This window comes from Crocodylus porosus, unplaced genomic scaffold, assembly GCF_001723895.1.
Source record: "Crocodylus porosus isolate Cpor-Errol unplaced genomic scaffold, CroPor_comp1, whole genome shotgun sequence".
Lineage (NCBI taxonomy): Eukaryota > Metazoa > Chordata > Crocodylia > Crocodylidae > Crocodylus > Crocodylus porosus.
In genome coordinates this window covers 54,697,431-54,715,821 of record NW_017728948.1, presented here as the reverse complement: position 1 = coordinate 54,715,821, position 18,391 = coordinate 54,697,431, and the positions used below count along the sequence as shown (strand labels likewise).

The window sequence follows — 18,391 nt, the reverse complement described above, 5'->3', positions numbered from 1 at the left end:
GATGGGCCTATAGTTAGCTGGATCCACTTTCCTCCCTTTCTTGAAGATAGGCACCACATTGGCCTTCTTCCAGTCTTCGGGCACTACACCAGAGTGCCAGGAGTTTTCAAAGATTGAAGCACGAACAACTGTAACTAAATTGGGATGAGTTAGAAACGGGGCTGTGAAATAGGACGTAGTTACCTGGGGCAGTGGGATTTCAGAAGGAAGGCCAGCTTGACTGGTGGAACAGCAAGCCCATTGATTAAAAAGGATAGACGGGCTTTGACCCCTGTGCAGTAAAGAGTTTAGAAAGAATCAAGTGGGGTTTAATTAGCCAGGAAGTCAGCTGGTTCCTTCAGCACTGCCCCAACAGAAATGCATCTCAATGTTTCTCTCATTGCTGAACAAGAAAGATTTCTACACTTCCCTGCATGCCATCTGACACCACCAGGGAAAAAATCCTGCTTGGTCTACACAACTAGCTCACAAAGAGACTCGCATGGACTCAGAGGAACAGTTTTCCAGCTTCTGCTTCCTTTGTGCAAAAATGAAGTTTATTTCCTACATATGGGGACTTTTTACCATCTTGAACTTTCCTTGAGCCTGAAAACATGCAGAACATTTTTTTTTTTTTTTTGCAGTGTCTCAGTTGGTCTAATAAAAGGTATCATTTTGGAACCAAGAGTTCTAGATTTTTGCATTTCTTTTTGTTTCAAGCCAACACTGCTACCACATATACCCTTTTCTCACTGCCAGGCAGTTTTAAGCTTTGGATGGAGCAGGAATCAAAGTGTGTGTGTGTGGGGGGGGGCCCACCGGTGCTTTCTCTCCCCATCCACTCCTGTACCTAGCTATAGTTACATTAACAGTCACTAATCAAGTGTCTTTACTTTTGCCAAAGCAATACAATGAAATGAGGAACAACAATTATATATGATAACAGTGAACGTAAATTATTATTTTTGCTAAAAAATGCCATAAGGTGATCCATGCTACCAGCTTATGCAGAGTTAAAGGAGAACATAGTACATAATGGTATAAAAGAATGCTCATGCATTGCCGAACATTAAAACAACCTAGGAGTATTCTCTTTGAACTTGTCTCTTATTCTTTGTGCAAGTAATGCAAACTCACCTAAGCAGTGTAGGACAGTCTCCGAAGTGTTAGAGAGAAGCCAGATTGTTTTTTCTTTATTTGTCCAGTGTTTACAATTTCCCATTAATGGAGAGAGCCATTTTCCTTTTATTTCTTCAAAAAAACAAACAAAGCCACAAATATAGATTTTAGTTATCTGTCTAATTCTTCCCACAAGAGCATATTCTGTCTGAATAGAATAAAACTTAAAACTGTGGCTGCCTGCGGGAGCTCCCCGCTTGCCGCTGCTTGGCTCCCGCCGCTGACAGTGCCGCTGCCACCTGCGGGAGCTTGCTGTGCCCCCCCCCGCCCCAATCCTCTGAGGTTACACGGCATTCATGGTCGACTGTATATTTGCCATAAATGGCCAGTTCTTTTTTCATTACTAGACCACAGTATAGGGTGTAAATATTGAAACCATGTGACTGTGGTCATTGAACTGGGTTAAGGGAGCACTGTTAATGGAAGATAAATGTATGTTTTAGGTGACTACATGCATCTTTAAATGTTATATTTGTTATTTGGTAAGTTGGATTTGTTAATAAATAAAGTTAAAAAACCAGATCTGACTCTTCTTAGACTCAGAAGTGTTTAAAATTTTTACCTTTAAACTTGCCTTTCCATAAAGATAATTGAATAAAAGTGCCAAGAATGTCCATTTTTCATCATAATACTTCATAGTTTCTGCAACATCTCAGACAACACGATGATAAATTGCTACAGAATAAAGTCCACAGATTTGCCATTTTGATCTTCTTCAGATTGCCCCCAGTTTGGGCTTTCTCAGCCCATTCCACAGAGTTGGCAATGGATTCTAAATGAACGACTGCCAAATAATAACTTTTTGTTAATAATTTATTTCAGTTCTCTGGCAAGGTTAACACTCCAATAAATGAATGCCTCCAGATCCTAGTTCAAGTTTATTTCAAGACGAAGGGGGCATTCATCCTTCCAACCAAATACAAGTATTTTGCGGAATATCTCTGTAGGATTTCATTATATATGTAGGTTTATTTGTTTGTAAATGTTCTAGAAATACATACTGAATGAAGAAGAGACTTCTTATTTCCTTAATCTTTTAGGCTCCAGTTGCTTAACCATTAAAAATGTAAGTACTACCCTTGGAATAACAGGACTACTAGCATGTTTAAAGTAAGGCATGTGCATAAGTATTTAAGGCCTTGTCCTACATTTTTTATTTAAGAAGTAACTTCTGGTATAATTTCTTTCTGTCCAGATATATTGGAAAGAGTCCAGTAGTACAGTGGGCAGTGTTCCATCTAAAGAGGCAGACACATCTTGGAAGTGATCTCTTATTCAATATCCATGATTATTCTACAAATAATCTGGTTGGTATTTTTAAGTTTGTGTTATGTGTCTGTAATAATTTGTAATGTTGGCTCCAATCCTGCAACCTGCTGTGTGCATGTGGTGTGTATATACATGCTTCCATGAGGCGCTACGTAAATTGGAAATCAGAATGCAGGTGTGATCGTCTCCTGCATTCTTCACCATAAATTCCTGTTGATTTCAGCAGGATCTGGGTATGCAAAGAATTCAGAATCTGGTCTTAGACCTTTTCAGTATTTGTACTAATAAGGGCTTGATGTGTTATTTAATGTATTAGATCTTTGTTCTAATTAAGAAGTAATTATATATTCCTGGACAGTTCATCATTCCAGTGAAATTGAAAACACAGTATCTTTATTATTTTAGGACAGACTATGAAATAACCACTTTCAAAAATGCTTTTAGGTCACCTCCATGTGATCAGAATGGAAAGCACCTTACCAGAATGAGCTTTCTAGTTATAGAAACATAGAATTATAGAACCATAGAAAATTAGGGTTGGAAGGGACCTCAGAAGGTCATCTAGTCCAACCCCCTGCTCAAAGCAGGACCATCCCCAACTAGGTCGTTCCAGCCAGGGCTTTGTTGAGTTGGGCCTTGAAAACCTACCAGTGCTTCACTACCTTCCTAGTGAGAGAGTTTTTTCTAATATCCAACTTAAATCTCTCTTGCTGTAACTTGAGACCATTGCTCCTTGTTCTGTCACCACTGAGAACAGTCTAGCTGCATGCTCTTTGGAACCACCCTTCAAGTAGCTGAAGTAGTCACATCCTTTCCCAGTCTTCTCTTCTGCAGACTAAATAAACTTAGTTCCCTCAGCCTCTCATCGTAAGTCAGGTTTCTTTAAAATACAACCAGCTCTCCTGGACTCCTTTCCCCCTCAGACAGGCCACCCAGGGGATCCTGCCTATCAGTTCCCTGAAGATGTCAAAGTCTGCTTTTCTGACATCCAGGATCCACACTCTGCTGCTCTTCTTTCTTCCTTTTGTCTGTCTTTAGTCAAAAATGCTTGTAACAAACCAGAAGTAGAATGAAGGTCCCAGCTAAATCCTTTCAGACCAGTTAGTTACTGGCAGAATTTTTATTTGCACAGCATAATGCATTCTTATACAGTTGTTTCACTCTCATGTTTATACGTATAATTTGCATCTTATGAATAATATGGGTGTATCTACACATGACACTGTCACTGTAGCAATGCTTTATGGTGATGTAGTGTCTTACTTGTTGACTGTACCTTGGGCAAGACCTGGGGTGCAGCAGCTACTTTACTGTAGCGATGCACTCCCCCAGTATAGCATGCCGCTATGGTGAAGTAGCTGCTAAAAATAACTGTGCACCGCATGCACAGTGCAGTATGGGCTGTTACTGCGCTGTGATTTAGTACTTCCAAAAGGAAGTACTAAATCGTGGCTCAGTAACAATGTTGCCATAGCGATACGTGTAGACACACCCTATGTTCCTTGAAACTATATTGCAGTATATTCTTGGAATAACTGTAAAAAAACAACAACTCATAACTCAAATAGTTTATCCATGACTGCTGTAGAAACCTTTATTTCAAGTACATTAAGTGTCCATGGGGACAAGTAAGATACAGTCAACAAAAATGCATAGACTAATGTTTACATTTTCTTTTTTGTTTCAGAAGAAAGATTTTGAAAAGCTTAAGCACATATTATGTATTTGCCCTGAACAAAGAAGCCAGCAAGACCTCAGGCAGGTGGGAGAAAAAGCTCTTTATCTGATAAATAATTACTTCAATCATATGAGAGCATACTGCAGCTACCCATTGCATGTATGTAAATATAATTAAAAACAAGAACAGAAAACAGTCATGCTAAGTATAGTGTATAAAAATGATTGATATAGCACCATTTGTTAATATATTCACCTAAAGCTGTAGTTATTGCTTTGGCTTTGATTATCAAATTTTGAGTGCTTAATCATTATTCTACTGATATTCATTCTCAGATATCAAGCAATCTGCAGCTAGTACTGTCTGCCGTTGTATTAAGGAATAGCAGGTGACAGGTCTACAGTGCAGTTTCACCATGCTAGCAATGTCTGTGGAAATATTTGGCCTATCTGGAGGCATGTGGTTATGCAAAAACACTCTCTTATTAAAAATATGCAGATATATTCAGATAAAAATGCTCACTTCCTATTTTAAAAATAATGAATGAGGTTGGATGTTTGTCATCAAACCTAATTCCATGAAATAGTCCTAAGGGGGTTGGGAAATATATGCACTGTAACTCTTAAAATCTATGCTACTTACGGTAGCCTCACTGTGTCTGTTTGCTTAATCTATTTCCTTTTGATATATTTTTTCTACATGTTTTGTTTGATACAGATATTTGGCTGTTGAATTATTTCTAATAAGGGGAAAAATAGGAAACTACCACACTGATGCACACTCCAGAAAAAACATTTTAAAATGAGAGCCAACTGGTAGGAATTTAGGGTGCCTGCACTCGTGCTGGAAGGCTGCTTTGATGTGCTGTAATTACAGCAGGTGCGCTTTAACTAAAGCTTGTTTGATGAGCTTTAGATAAAGCGCACCCATTGCCATTTTGAAGCGTCTCATTTTGATACATGAAACACTCTAGGTGCTTTAATTAGAGTGGCTCTTAGAGCTGCTCCCTGCCCCCCGGCCCCTAAAGCATATGTAAAAATGCCCTTAGAAATACAGATTCAGGTACCTAGGTTTCAGTATATGAATTTACCAGCTGCCAGATTTTACTCTGTGTTAAAGGTGGTAGATTCCCCTTAAGATTAATATTCCTATTTTACTCAATGTACTGATGTTTTATGAACTTGCCAGTCACAAGAAAAGCTTGGTAAATAAAAAACCATATATATTTCTGTTTATCTATATGTATCTCAGTAGCAAAAGACCAAAATAATACAGCAGTAATCATTAAATGTATAACAGAGATATAGGATTAATAATCAGTTAAATAGCTACAGAACTGTGGAAACAGTGCTTAGAAACTGTGGGGTGGGTGTCTAAGTTAGACTGTTCCTTTCCAATGCGTTTGTTTAGGCTTTGATCCTACATCAAAGACCATGTGCAGGATTATAAATTTTCCCTCCTCACAAACAAGGTGGGGCAGGGAGGCATGTAGGGAGGATGATGTGTTTTTGCACTTTGTGTTGGTAACCTTAAATAAATGGGCAATCTCACATACTAATGTACAAAGGGCGCATCTACACAAGATGGTTAATGCACAGGAGACTCATTCTACTGCATATTAGCATGTCATGGCAAAAGCCATGCTAATGCACAGTAGAATTAGTCTACTGCACATTAAGCATAACAAAAAGACCATACTCTGATACTACTGCTCAGTAGTGCTAGTTACTGCGAATGTAATTAGTACCTCAAATTAGAGGTACTAAACTTAATGCGTAGTAACAATGGCACATTAATGCTCATGTAAAAGCACCCAAAGAAACCTGTATTTCCTGTTGTTAACTTGCTACAAAATAAAGAGCCTTTTTTAGAGTTCATAGATTTTTCGTTTGTTCCAAAATAAAAAGCTTGTTTGTAAGTGTGAGAGCTTGTTCTGAAGCATTTAGCAAATATTGACAGAAGTTTCTGCCTTTAAAAGAGGTCTATCATGTGACGGTGCCTCATACTGTATGGAGGTGACCGACGAGATAAAAGTTCTTTCCTCAGAGCACTTCAGATCTGAGTCTTTGCCAGCCACTAATTCTTTACACAGCATGATAAAAACTCTACCACACAGCCACCAGTGCTGGTACTGCTGCAAGCTGCTAGGGGTCTTGAACTTTCAAGAGCCCCTGCCTCATGTCAAGCTTCCTGGCCTCTTATTGCAGGAACTGGAAGCAGAGCTGGGAACCTCTCAGGTCACTGCTCAGATCCTTGATGGAGCTGGGGAGCCTCTCCTGCTGGCCACAGCCTCTCATAGGGGATCCTGGAGCTCAGCAGGAAGCCTCTCCTGCCAGCTGCACACAGCACTGCTGAGGGTTCAGCTGCTGCCTGCAGGTCCCACTCCTTCAGGTTCTTCTGGGGCAACTGCTCCCGTCCCGCTTGCCCAGCTCTTTGCCAGATCTTTGAAGCTCCTTCCTTGTGGTCCCTCGCTGGTCTCCCCAAGGGGCCAATCAGGGGACATGGAGGGTGAGTCTCTGGGGCCTGATTGGTGAGGAAAGGGAATCACAAATCCTCCAATCATCTTTTACCTTTTCAAAACCCCTGGGCTAAATCACTACCAGCTGGCCCATCACATTTGTATCCAGATTTGTGCATGTGACATCCATGAACTAAACTCTGAGTGACATCCTGTGTCACATTTTGGTCTTACAGCTGTGTAAATCCAGATGAACTCTTTGACTTCTGCAGAGGGATACATGTAAACACAGAGCTACTAAGGGCAAAACTCCTGTCTTTCAGGCTAATTTGAATATTCCTGTCTTTCAGGCTAGTTTGAGAACTCCTCCTGTTTTCTTGATAACTCCTCCTTTCTTTCAGGCTAGTTTGAGAATTTAGTCATATTCTAAAATGAGGCAGAGAAACAAAATTATGATGACAATACAATAATGTAGTTACTAACTCATGGAATATGCAGATATGAGTCCCCACTAAGTTACAGGCAAAATCTTAAGATAGAAAAGGAAACCATGCAAAAAGCATATGCATCTCTTTTGTACTTCAGAGGAATGAGAAGACTCTCTGCCGGAACAACCTTCATAGTAAAAAGATTGGTTCTGAGTATACATAAACTGACTTTTGGGGTGATCTGCGGGCATGCTGGTTTCAAGATTTTATTTTTAATGTTCAGAACTGGAGGTGGCACAGAGCTGAGCTGTTTCAGGGGACCGTGGGGTATCTGAAATAGACACAGTGTTTCCTTGGGACTGCAGGGAGGGTAAGGGAAGTGTGGCTACTGTGACATCCTTCCACGGTGAAAATCATTCCCTCTCCTCTGCTGGTGGATGTGGAAAATGGGGCAGAGGCATGGAATCCAGCAACAGCACTTGTCTTGCACAGAGCTCAAGTACTGCCCTTGTCTAGCCTGGCCACAGAGGCCAAAGAAAAGGTAGTTAGTTTCATTGTTGGGTCTTCAGAAAAGGGTTCAGCACAGTCAGAATCAGGGGATGTTTTAAAATGTCTTTATATGTTCCTAGAACCCTTATTACATTAACATTGCTTGCCTTTTTTTCAAGGTTCAATCGTATCTGAAGAAGAACCACACATTCCAGTGTTTGCCTATTAAGACACAGCTTCAGCTTTGCAAAGCTGTAGTCTATCAAAAGTAAGTGACAAAAAAGCAAATCATTTTCAAGGAAGCTACACTCATTGAATTAAATGTTAATCATGCTTCTAAAACTTGTGACCAATTAAGTTACTGAGTAGTAGATACACATGACACTTTTCTGATTATTTGTGATTTGAACGACAGTCTTGTAATGAAGCACATCTGGCCATGAGAATAAAATATCCAGTTGGAATCCAACATCTGGAAGGTACAAGTACAAAAGTTTTCTCTCAAAAACAAAAATGAAGACAATGATTTAAATAAAAGTTTTCCAAGGATTAACAGCCTAATGCAGTTAAGTCTCTGTCTCCAGCTCCACTCCCTCCCAGAAGACATCCTTGCTTCTCAATGATTTGGCCATTTTATATTCTGTGAAGAAGTTAGTGCAATTGATAGGTGGGTACCTTTGCAAAGCCAAGATAAGGGAGTGCAGAATCTGGATCCTTCAATAGGAAGTGTACATGAGACGGTGTCAGTGTGGACTCTGAAATGTCCTGAGATCTGTTTTGTTCTCCTTTCCTCTGCACTCTTGAGCCAATTACTAATCCATTGTGGAAGTGGATTAAACCAATTCAGAATAAGAATGTTCACACAAGGAGTCTGTCAGAAATATCTATTCCATATAAAATTCACAGCCTTACTTAATCTGCTTCAACTTTTCTCTGTAAACAAGGCCTTAGTAAAGAAAAGGAACAGTCTGCCTGAATTGGGAATAGACAACCTGACTGTCTTTGTTTTCACTGGAATTTAATGCCCCTACGAGTTTTAAAAATGCTTCTCTTAACTCTGCTAGTAGTATTCATGAAGAATGACCTACAAATGAAATAAGTCTCAACATATACTGAATCATAGAATCATAGGTATTTAGGGTTGGAAGGGACCTGTTACAGAGCACTCAGGTGCCCTGCGCCTTAGAGCAGAAAACAGCTCGGGAGAGACCCCTAGTGGCAAGGTGGGGGAGGCCCAGCTGCCAGTTGCCAGGGCAGCCAGAGTAACAGGTGCTGGTTGCCAGGACAACCGCTGGGGAGCCAGCTGACAGGAAGGGGCAGGGCCTGGCCCATATAAGCCTAGGCAGGAGGCCAGGAGGGCAGTTCCCCTCTGGTGACCAAAGAAGGAGGAGCTCGGCCAGTGCAGACAGAGGGGATAGCTCTGACTGCGTGAGCATCCCCTGGGCGCTGCTGGGGTTGGAGTATTTCCCGGTAGGGATTGAATGTTGTTTGGCTGGATGGGTTAGCTTTACGTTATAGCTCAGGGGCTTTGTGTTTTTGTGTTTGTTGTTTTAACCAGAGGACTGGGTGAGGCTATTAGGGGTTAGAGGAGGCCTCATAGGGGCTCCATGGTCACATTTTGGGGTACACTGACCCCAGTCTTGAAAAGGGGAGTGAGGAATTGGTGGCCAGGTAAGGCTGTAGCTGCCTGAGCCCAGAAGGGGGTTCGAGACTCTGAGGAAGAGATTTGGGGCCAGGTACAGCTACGGCCACCTGAGCCCCAGGGCAGTGTGAGAAGCCCCGGAGAGGGGGCAGCGATTGACGAGTGCCAGAAGGGCACAGTTGTGAGAGACAAGCCGGAGTGCCTGTGTGGCGCAGGTTACAAGAGGCGAGCCGGAGCACCGGTGAGGCGCAGGCTGTGAGGCAAGTCGAGTGTCAGTGGGGTGCAGGTTGTGAGAGTGGAGCAGACCTGAACAACATCGGGTACATCCGCGAGGCTTCGGCGGCGGTGTAAGGGGAGGAAAGGAGCTGCAGGTAGTGCCTAGACATTGAGACAGAAAATGGGCAGCCTCCCGCTTGATTACTATCCTCTAATTAAGCAAGTAAGAACAAGGCATGGCAGGTGAGAAGGCAGGCTGTTGGCCCATAACCGGTGTTGCGGGGTCACTAGTGGACGGGCCCCGAAGAGGCACATCTGTCACAGAACCTCAGGAGGTTATCTAGTCCAACCCCCAGCTCAAAGCAGGACCACCTTAACTAGATCATCTCAGGCAAGGCTCTGTCTAGCCAGGTCTCAAAAACCTCCAAGGATGCAGATTCTGCCACCACTATTAGTAATGTGTTCCAGTGCTTTACTACCTTCCTTGTGAGAAAGTTCTTCCTAAGATCTAACCTACACTTCCCTTGCTGCAACGTGAGACCATTGCTCCTTGTTCTGTCATCTGCCACCACTGAGAACAGTCTAGCTCCATCCTCTTTGGAACCACACTTCCAGTAGTTGAAGGCTGTTATTAAATCCCTCCGCAGTCTTCTCCCCTCCAAACTAAATAAACCCAGTTCTGTCAGCCTCTCTTCATAAGTTCCCCATCCCCCTAACCGTTTTTGTTGCCCTCCACTGGACTCTCTCAAATTTGTCTCCATTCTTTCTGCACTGGGGGGTCCAAAACTGAACACAGTAGTCCAGATGTGGCCACATCAGTGCTGAATAGAGGGGAATAATCACTTCCCTTGGTCTGCTGGCAACACTTCTACTAATGCAGCCCAGTATGCTATCAGCCTTGGCAACAATGGCACACGGTTGGCTCGTATTCAGTTTATGGTTCATATTCAGCTTATGGCACACCATTGGCTTATACTCATTTTATGTAATCTCCACATCCTTTTCTGCAGATCTGCTGCTTAGCCAGTCATTCCCCAGCTTGTGGGATTGTTCTGTCCTAAGTGCAGGACTTTGCACTGGTCCTTATTGAAACTCATGAGATTTCTTTTGATGCAGTCCTCTAATCTGTTGAGGTCTCTCTGAATTCCAGCCCTACCCTGTAGCATATCCTCTACTCCCTCCAGCTTGGAATCATCTGCAAACTTGCTAAGGGTGCACACCATTCCATCTTCCAGGTTATCAATGAAAATATTGAACAAAACTGGCTCTAGGACCAACCCCTGGGGCACTCCACTTTATATTGGCTGCCAATTAGACATTGAGCCATTGGTTATTAACCCCTGAGCCCAAGGCTCCAGCCAGTTTTCTATCCACCTTACAGTCAATTCATCCAACCCATACTTCCTTAACTTGCCTGAGAAAATATTGTGGGATAGTGTATCAAAAGCCTTGCTAAAATCAAGGTATATCACATCCACCAGTCTCCCCACATCCACAGAGCCAGTCATCATATCATAGAAGGCAATCAGGTTGGTCAGCTGTGACTTGTCCTTGATGAATCCATGCTGACTGTTCCTAATCACCCTCTTCTCCAAGTGCTTAGAAATGGATTCCTTGAGGATCTGCTCCAGGATTTTTCCAGGGACTGAGGTGAGGCTGACCAGTCTGTAGTTCTTTGGATCCTGCTCCTTCCCTTTCTTAAAGATGAGCCCTATATTTGCCCTTTTCCAATTGTCTAGGACCTCTTCTTGTCTCCCTGAGTTTTCAAAGATGATGGGCAGTGGCTCTGTAATCACATTGACCAATTCCCTCAACACTCTTAGGTGCATGCTGTACAGCCCCATGGACTTTTACACATCCAGCTTTTCTAAATAGTCCCTAGCCTGTTCTTTTGCCACTGTTGCCTGTTTACCTTCTCCCCAAAGCATGCTGCCAGTGCAGCTGACCTTGCCTGTGATGACTGAGGTGAAAAAGGCATTGAGTACTTCAGTCCTTTCCTCATCATCTGTCTCTAGGTTGCCCCCCCATTTAGTTAAGGGACTTGCACTTTCCCTGATCTTCCTTTTGATGCTGACATATTTGTTACCCTACATATCCTTTGCTAGCTGCAACTCCAATTGCTCTTTGGCCTTCCTGATTTCATCCCTACCCAAGCAATACTCTTATTCCTCCCTAGTTGTTTGTCTAAGTTTCCACTTATTGTAAGCTTCCTTTTTGTGTGTTAGCTCTCTGCTAAGCCCCAATGAGCTCCCTGTTAAGCCAAGCTGGTTTTCCACCATATTTACTAACCTTTCTGCACATTGGGTTTATTTTTTCCTGTGCCCTCAGTGAGGTTTCTTTAAAGTACAACCAGGTCTCCTGGACTCCTTTCCCCCTGTCAGACCAGCATCCCAGGGGACCCTTCCCATCAGTTCCCTGAGTGAGTCAGAGTCTGTTTTACTGAAGTCCAGGGTCTATACTCTGCTGTTCTCATTTCTTCCTTTCCTCAGGATCCTGAACTCAGTCATCTCACAGTCACTGCTGCCCAAGTTGCCATCCACTACTACATTTCCCACCAATTCTTCCCGGTTTGTGAGCAGCAGGTCAAGAAGAACATGACCCCTAAGTTGGCCTCTCCAACCCTAGGTCCAGGGAGTTGTGTCCAATACTCTCCAAAACCTTCCTGGATTGCCTGTGCACTGCTGTATTGGTCTCCCTGCAGATGTCACGGTGATTGAAATCCCCCATGAGAACTAGTGCCTGTGATCAGGAAACCTGTACTGTTTGAGGAAAGCCTCATCCACCTCATCCCCTGATCTGATAGACATTATATATATTGTATAGTAGACATTAACCACAACTTCACCCTTGTTGCTATCTTCTCTGACTCTAACCTAGAGACTTTCAACAGGCCTATCTCCAGTTCATACTGGAGCTCTGAGCAATCACACAGCTCGTTTACATGAAGAGTAACTCCTCCTTCTCTTCTCCACTCCCTGTCCTTCCTGAACAGTTTATACCCATCCAAAACAGTGCTCCAGTCATGCGAGCTGTACCACCAAGTCTCTGTTATTCTAGTCACATCATAGTTTTGTGACTGTGCAAAAACTTCCAATTCTCCCTGTTTGTTTCCCAGGCTCTGTGCATTTGTGTACTGATATGACCTGAGGTAATTATTTGCAACTACTCTCACAGCTCCTGTAAAGGTCAATCAGGAGATCTTGCAGATCAGTATTTTGGCATCCAGGGCTCAAGACTTTCAGAATGCTGCGTGTTCTGTTTATATGCAAAATATGTGCATATTTAAATGATCATTTGCATAAGTATTTAACAGTTTGTGGTAGAAGTACAGGAAATGTGCATGCAAGGAACCGGTGATGATTTGCACACTACTGTTAATTATATGATCCTGATAATTGCATGTTCAGATTAGGTTTATATTTCAGTTTCTGTGGTATAGTGTTCTGATACTGATATAAAACCATATGAGCCTGTTGTTGAAAGTAGGTCAATTATTTATGGACTCATTTTCTTTCATTCAAGGAAAATATGTTCTTATGTCTGTATACTGCTGTTTACATTTTAAATAATGTAGTAATTGTGCATTGCTGATATTGCATCAGGTTTAGCTTTATTACATTGTTGATTTTTCTCTTTAGGTATGAAGCTGGAACAATAATTATAAGGCAAAGACATGTACCAAATGAATGTTATTTAGTATTGTCTGGAAAATTAGAAGTCCTATTAGGTGATGCAGATTTGAAAGCCCAAACTTTCACCTCTGAAATGTTGTATGAAGCTGAAGAAGGAGATTTCATAGGGGTAAATATGTTAATTTAAAATATTTGGAAAGAAAATATACTTTAAAAGTATTTAGGGGATAGATTTTCAAAAGCACAAAAAGGAGGTCAATAAAGGTTGGATATCCAATTACCTTAGCTTATTAAGTGTTAATATTACTTACAAAGTTGAAATTCTGGTTGCATTTTTTTTACTTATGGTAAATGTCAGACACTTTTGTTTGGAAGGTGGAGGAAGGTGATATTGTATTAGAAAACTGAATAACTTATGGTGTGGTTCTACTTCATGTGGAGTGGAGCCTGCAGGTGTCTATAAAGTCATATCCCCTGTCCAAAACTTGTGGAAGTTTACTTCACGAGTCCTTTGATATGCAGAGGAAGAAAGAGCAAGTTGGGGCAGACTTGGAACATGGACACAGATAAGGAGATGGGAAAGCATACTCGTGCTCCAGGACAGAGAAAGAATGTAACTTTCCACAAGTCCACATCATAGTAGGAAGCTGATGAGGCAGTCACTTTCAGTAGAAGCCTTGTTACTATACTTCATTGGTGCTTGGTGGCCACTGTGAAGCACTAGAAACAGCCAGTAAAAACAACTGGAAGAAATTCCACATAGATGACCTTCTTTTTAGCTACTTTCTGTAGAAGGAGGCAATCAGGCCATACATCTGATAGGCACAATCAGCAGTGTATCAACATGCTGCTAAGAGGGAATATCTGTCTCATACTGTATGGGGTGCATCTACACGTCACTGTATGGCAACGTTGATACAGTGCTGTACTTTAGTACTTCCTTTTGGAAGTATTAAAGCATAGCACAGTATGGGAGGTTACATGCACAGGGCACAGTTAGATTTTGTTGTCATGTCACTGTAGCGATGCACTATACTGGCAGGTGGGGAGTGTGCCATGATGGCAACATAGCTTCTGATCACATGTAGATGCACATGATTGCTACATTGCCATAGCATGCCATGTTGCTAAATCTCGGTAGGGCAATGTGCCATATGCGTAACAAGATTAAAAGAAAACAAACACATTTGATTAAATGCATTTCCATTTTGTAGATTATGTAATACAGTGTTGGTAACACTTTTGACTTTGTACCCTGAAAGCATTTTGGCTGAATTCTTCCCTGAGGTGCCGCTCATATAGAAGTCATCATTTGATTATTTGAACTGAATGCCCATTTAGATGGTATTTTACATTAAAAAATCATTGATTTTTATGTACTCACAATAATTATCTTTCCAAAATTTCCTCTGGTGTTTCTCCAGTTTTTAAACATGAGTATTTTTATGATCAAGTACTAAATAACTGCAGTAACTGGAGTTACTGAGCAGTAGTGCTGGCAAATGCCTTTTTTGTGACACCTACTGTGCACTAACCTAATAATATTGTGCGGTAGCGTATTAGCACTGTCCATGTATTATTAAGCTACTGAGCAGTTAGCATCTTGTGTAGACATGCCCACTGAGTACTTTTCAGGATTTCCCACTGTACTGTTACAACTGAGTTGAATAGTCCTCTATGTACTGGTTTATTACAAAGTAAATCATAAAGATGACTGAATGATTCTTTTTATAATTGTTTTTCCTCTGCAGGAAATCTGCCTTTTGACTAATACAAATCGTATTACTTCAGTCATATGTAAATCTGAAGTGGAGCTTCTAGTGATAAGCAAAGAGGTACAAAAAAACCACTGGAGGAATAAGCATTTTTAAAGAATGTTTAATGGGAAAATAAATTAATACATTTCACAATTTTGAAAAAAAATGGTCAGTTTAGCATTATTCTTTAGACAATTAATGTAAAGTTTGGGGGTTTAAATTAACTTAGAAATTAAGTTGCAAAAATTATCTGCCAAGACTGAATTTTAAGTGCATCATCAAAGTGTTGGTTAAGAAATGTTATCATTACATGTTAAAAATGGGGCAGCTATAGTGTCCCAATTGCCAAAGTACTTCAGCAAAGACAAAAATCATGCCAATTATATCTCAGAAAAAATATTATTGTTGGATGTGTGTATGTGCGTATTTAGAAAATATGTGGTGTGATTCATTATAATGCTATCATTATATTTTTAGTTAGAAATATTTGAGGAGTTACACTTATCAGTATGAGGCAGTTAATGTTGCAGCAGAAAAGATCTCTGAACTGATTTGTGTTAGGCAGGGTACAGGTGCATGCAATAGACCAGGGGTTTTCAACCTTTTTTAATAACCTTTTGAGACCTTCTGTCTCAAAGTCTTAGCTCATGTACCCCTTTATATTTATATTTTTTTCTTGTTTTTAAGTGGGTGGGGGGGTTCCGATCGAGGCCCCTGTGGTGAGGGAGGGAATAGGGCTGGGGCAAGCACTGCACAGCCAGGGTGGGGTGCGGGACAGAGCCATGAGCGGCTTGTCCAGGGAGTGGCTCCTGCTACTTTGCGCACCCCGGGAGGGCATGGGGGCGCATGGGCACATGGGGTAAGGGTGGACTGCTGCTGCAAGGAGAGCAGATCAAGGCCCCAGTGGTGGAGGAGGGTGTGGGGCTGGGGCAGGGGCTCCCCAGCCAGGACGGGGTGCAGGACTAAGCGCCATGGGATGGCAGCAGCCCTGCTACCTCACTGCAGGGGCCTATGGGAGCAGGGCTACAGGTGCGGGGGAGGGGGCTGCAGCCACTCCAGAATTCGCCATAGCCCCCCCAAATTTCCCTGCACTGCTGCTGCCTGCCCCGAGCTCAGCCCGATCCAGCCCCCCACTAGGAAGAGCCCAGCTGCAGCCCGCAGTGGCAGCTTGCCTGTGGCCTGCATGCAGATGCGGAGGTACACACCCCATGCCCCCCAGGGTGCATGTAACGGTGGGAGCCATCTCCCACCTCCCCCCACATGCGGCTCAGTCCTACACCCCACCTCGGCTTGGCATCACCTGCCCCATCTCCACTCTTTCCCCCACACCCCTTCCCCAACAACAGATTTACTAGGTGGACCTGGCTGTTCTACACATGGCTGGCCTGTGTTCCTGGCCACCCGTGTGCTGCACTGCATCTGCATGCATGCACACGGCAACTATCAGGCACATGAGTTCTGCATACCCCCTACAGCCCCTTAGGGGTACGCATACCCGCAGTTGACAACCACTGATTTAAGTGGCAGTTTGAGGCCATCTGCAGGGCGGGGTGGGACTACCAGGGCCCCTACTACAGAGTGTAGTATCTTAATACTCTAAACCTGACATTCCCATCCCTTTGCCAGGTTTAGAGTAGGGGGACTTTATCATGGGGGCTATCATGGGGCTATTTACAGGGCATGGGACTATATGAGTTTAAAGTTTTACCATTTGGACTCATAAATTCAGGGGGTGCTTTCCAAAGGCTGATCAGTCAAGTGCTAGCCGGACTGTAGAATTTTGCTTGGGCTTATATAAAAGTTCCTATTTACCGTGACAGCTGAGAAGACCATGTTGGTACTATAGAAACTACTGAAGAGACCGGGGGGAAGTAGGTCTAACTGGTAAAGTACCTACTGTAAAATGGGTGCAGCTAGGGTACAATACCTGGGTCACCAGGTTGAGGAAGGGTAACATCTGATGAACTGAGCTACTGCTCACAAAAGCTTATGCATCTCTGATTCAGTTAGTTTATATTGTGCATCTTTACTTTGCTTTCTGCTTGACTTCAGATTAACATGGCTAACTCTGTCTGGTTTGTATTAGCAATTTATTGCAGTTTGACTTCTCTTCAGAGGTAAAGATCAAGTGTTTTATTATTTTTAGGAAAGGTTTATAAATTTTAAAAAAATATTGTTGTTGCTCAGTCTAGGACTCTTCTTATTTTGAAAAATTTTAAGCTATAATCTTGTGAGACAAGGAGCTTTAATTCACAAGATGAATACTTAATGGTAGAATTCTCTTTTGAGTGCTTTTCTAAATTATTTAGCCCATGAATCCCTGAACATATCATGGTAACAGATTATATATCTTGATGTTCCAGATAGAAGCATTTATTGTTCAGTTGCTCCCCAGGGAGCTTTAAAGTAAGAGATTTGATTTGTCTCTGAAGGTGGAGAAATGGGGAACTCATTGGTTATACTAAAATTTTACAGAGTTTATATAAGAAACTTTGTGGCATTAGATTCTAGCTCAAAAGTGCTTTGGGGTATTGGTGTGGTTACTGAAATAGATTGGAAAGAACAGAGAGGAGAGAGAGACCCAATGGCATGATTTTATTCTTTTGGAAACAAATAATGGTCTGGAGTCGCATAAAAAGGGTAGATTTTTTTTTAAATTGGACACTTTTGTCAATACTCATCATATAAAAGTCAATAGTTAATATTTGCCAAGATAAATTAGGCTTCTAATAATGTACAGCAACAGAGTTGTACAGCTATAATGCAATTGAATTTGAAACTGTCAAAGGAAATATTCTGAATGTTTTAGCAATCAATGATTAGATCTGTTCATTGTAGTTATGTTATATTCTTAAAAACCTTGGGACTCTGATTACCTGCTTTTGCCAAAAGAAGTGAAAATAGTAAATGTAATATACTAGTATCTTACCTATAACAAAGCACCAAAAATAAAATCATGCCTAGGGTATGATTTTTTTTTCTGTTTAAAAAAAACATATTGAATTATTTATAAAATGTAAAAAGAAGAAGAACACTATTAACCCAGTGACCCTTTTTGTCTTAAGAAGGGTAATTGAGTGCTGATGGAGACATGTGAACAGTGGGCACATCTACACATGGCCCCAACTGTGTAGTTGTTACTATGTAGTCATTTAGTACTTGCTAAAGTGCTAAAGCAAGTACTAAATGACTGCACAGTACTAGCTGTTACTGCGCAATCCTGGTGGCCCACAGATTGTTTCTGACCCTATTGCGCAGTACCAATGAGCCACTGCACAGTACCTCGTTACTACTGCATAATAGCATTGGCGTCATGGTTTACGCCCACCAATGCTACAGCAACATAACGTGTCATGTAGATGTACCCAGTAGGTACTGTTTTGTATATATAATTTTGTAACCAGTGCTATTACTTGCTTTTGTTGAAGGAGACTTTTAGCAGGTTTTACTAGCACTATGAATTAGTTTCCCAAATGGGGGGAGAGGTTACAGGCATACCTCGGAGATATTGGGGGGAGAGGTTACAGGCATACCTCGGAGATATTGCGGGTTCGGTTCCAGACCACCGCAATAAAGCGAATATCACAATAAAGCGAGTCACACGAATTTTTTGGTTTCCCAGTGCATATAAAAGTTATGTTTACACTATACTGTAGTCTATTAA

The 18,391-nt window shown here is 41.9% G+C and overlaps 1 protein-coding gene across 1 annotated transcript in view; it reads left to right on the top strand.

The window, feature by feature from the left end:
- LOC109321855 overlaps window positions 1–18,391 on the top strand; it is a 56,598-nt gene that overhangs the window by 3,770 nt on the left and 34,437 nt on the right. Inside the window, exons 2-5 of the mRNA XM_019552619.1 lie at window positions 2,354–2,465; window positions 4,115–4,189; window positions 7,660–7,748; window positions 12,977–13,139. Of these exons, the coding sequence (XP_019408164.1) occupies window positions 2,354–2,465; window positions 4,115–4,189; window positions 7,660–7,748; window positions 12,977–13,139 (439 nt within the window). The remainder of the gene's footprint in view (window positions 1–2,353; window positions 2,466–4,114; window positions 4,190–7,659; window positions 7,749–12,976; window positions 13,140–18,391) is intronic.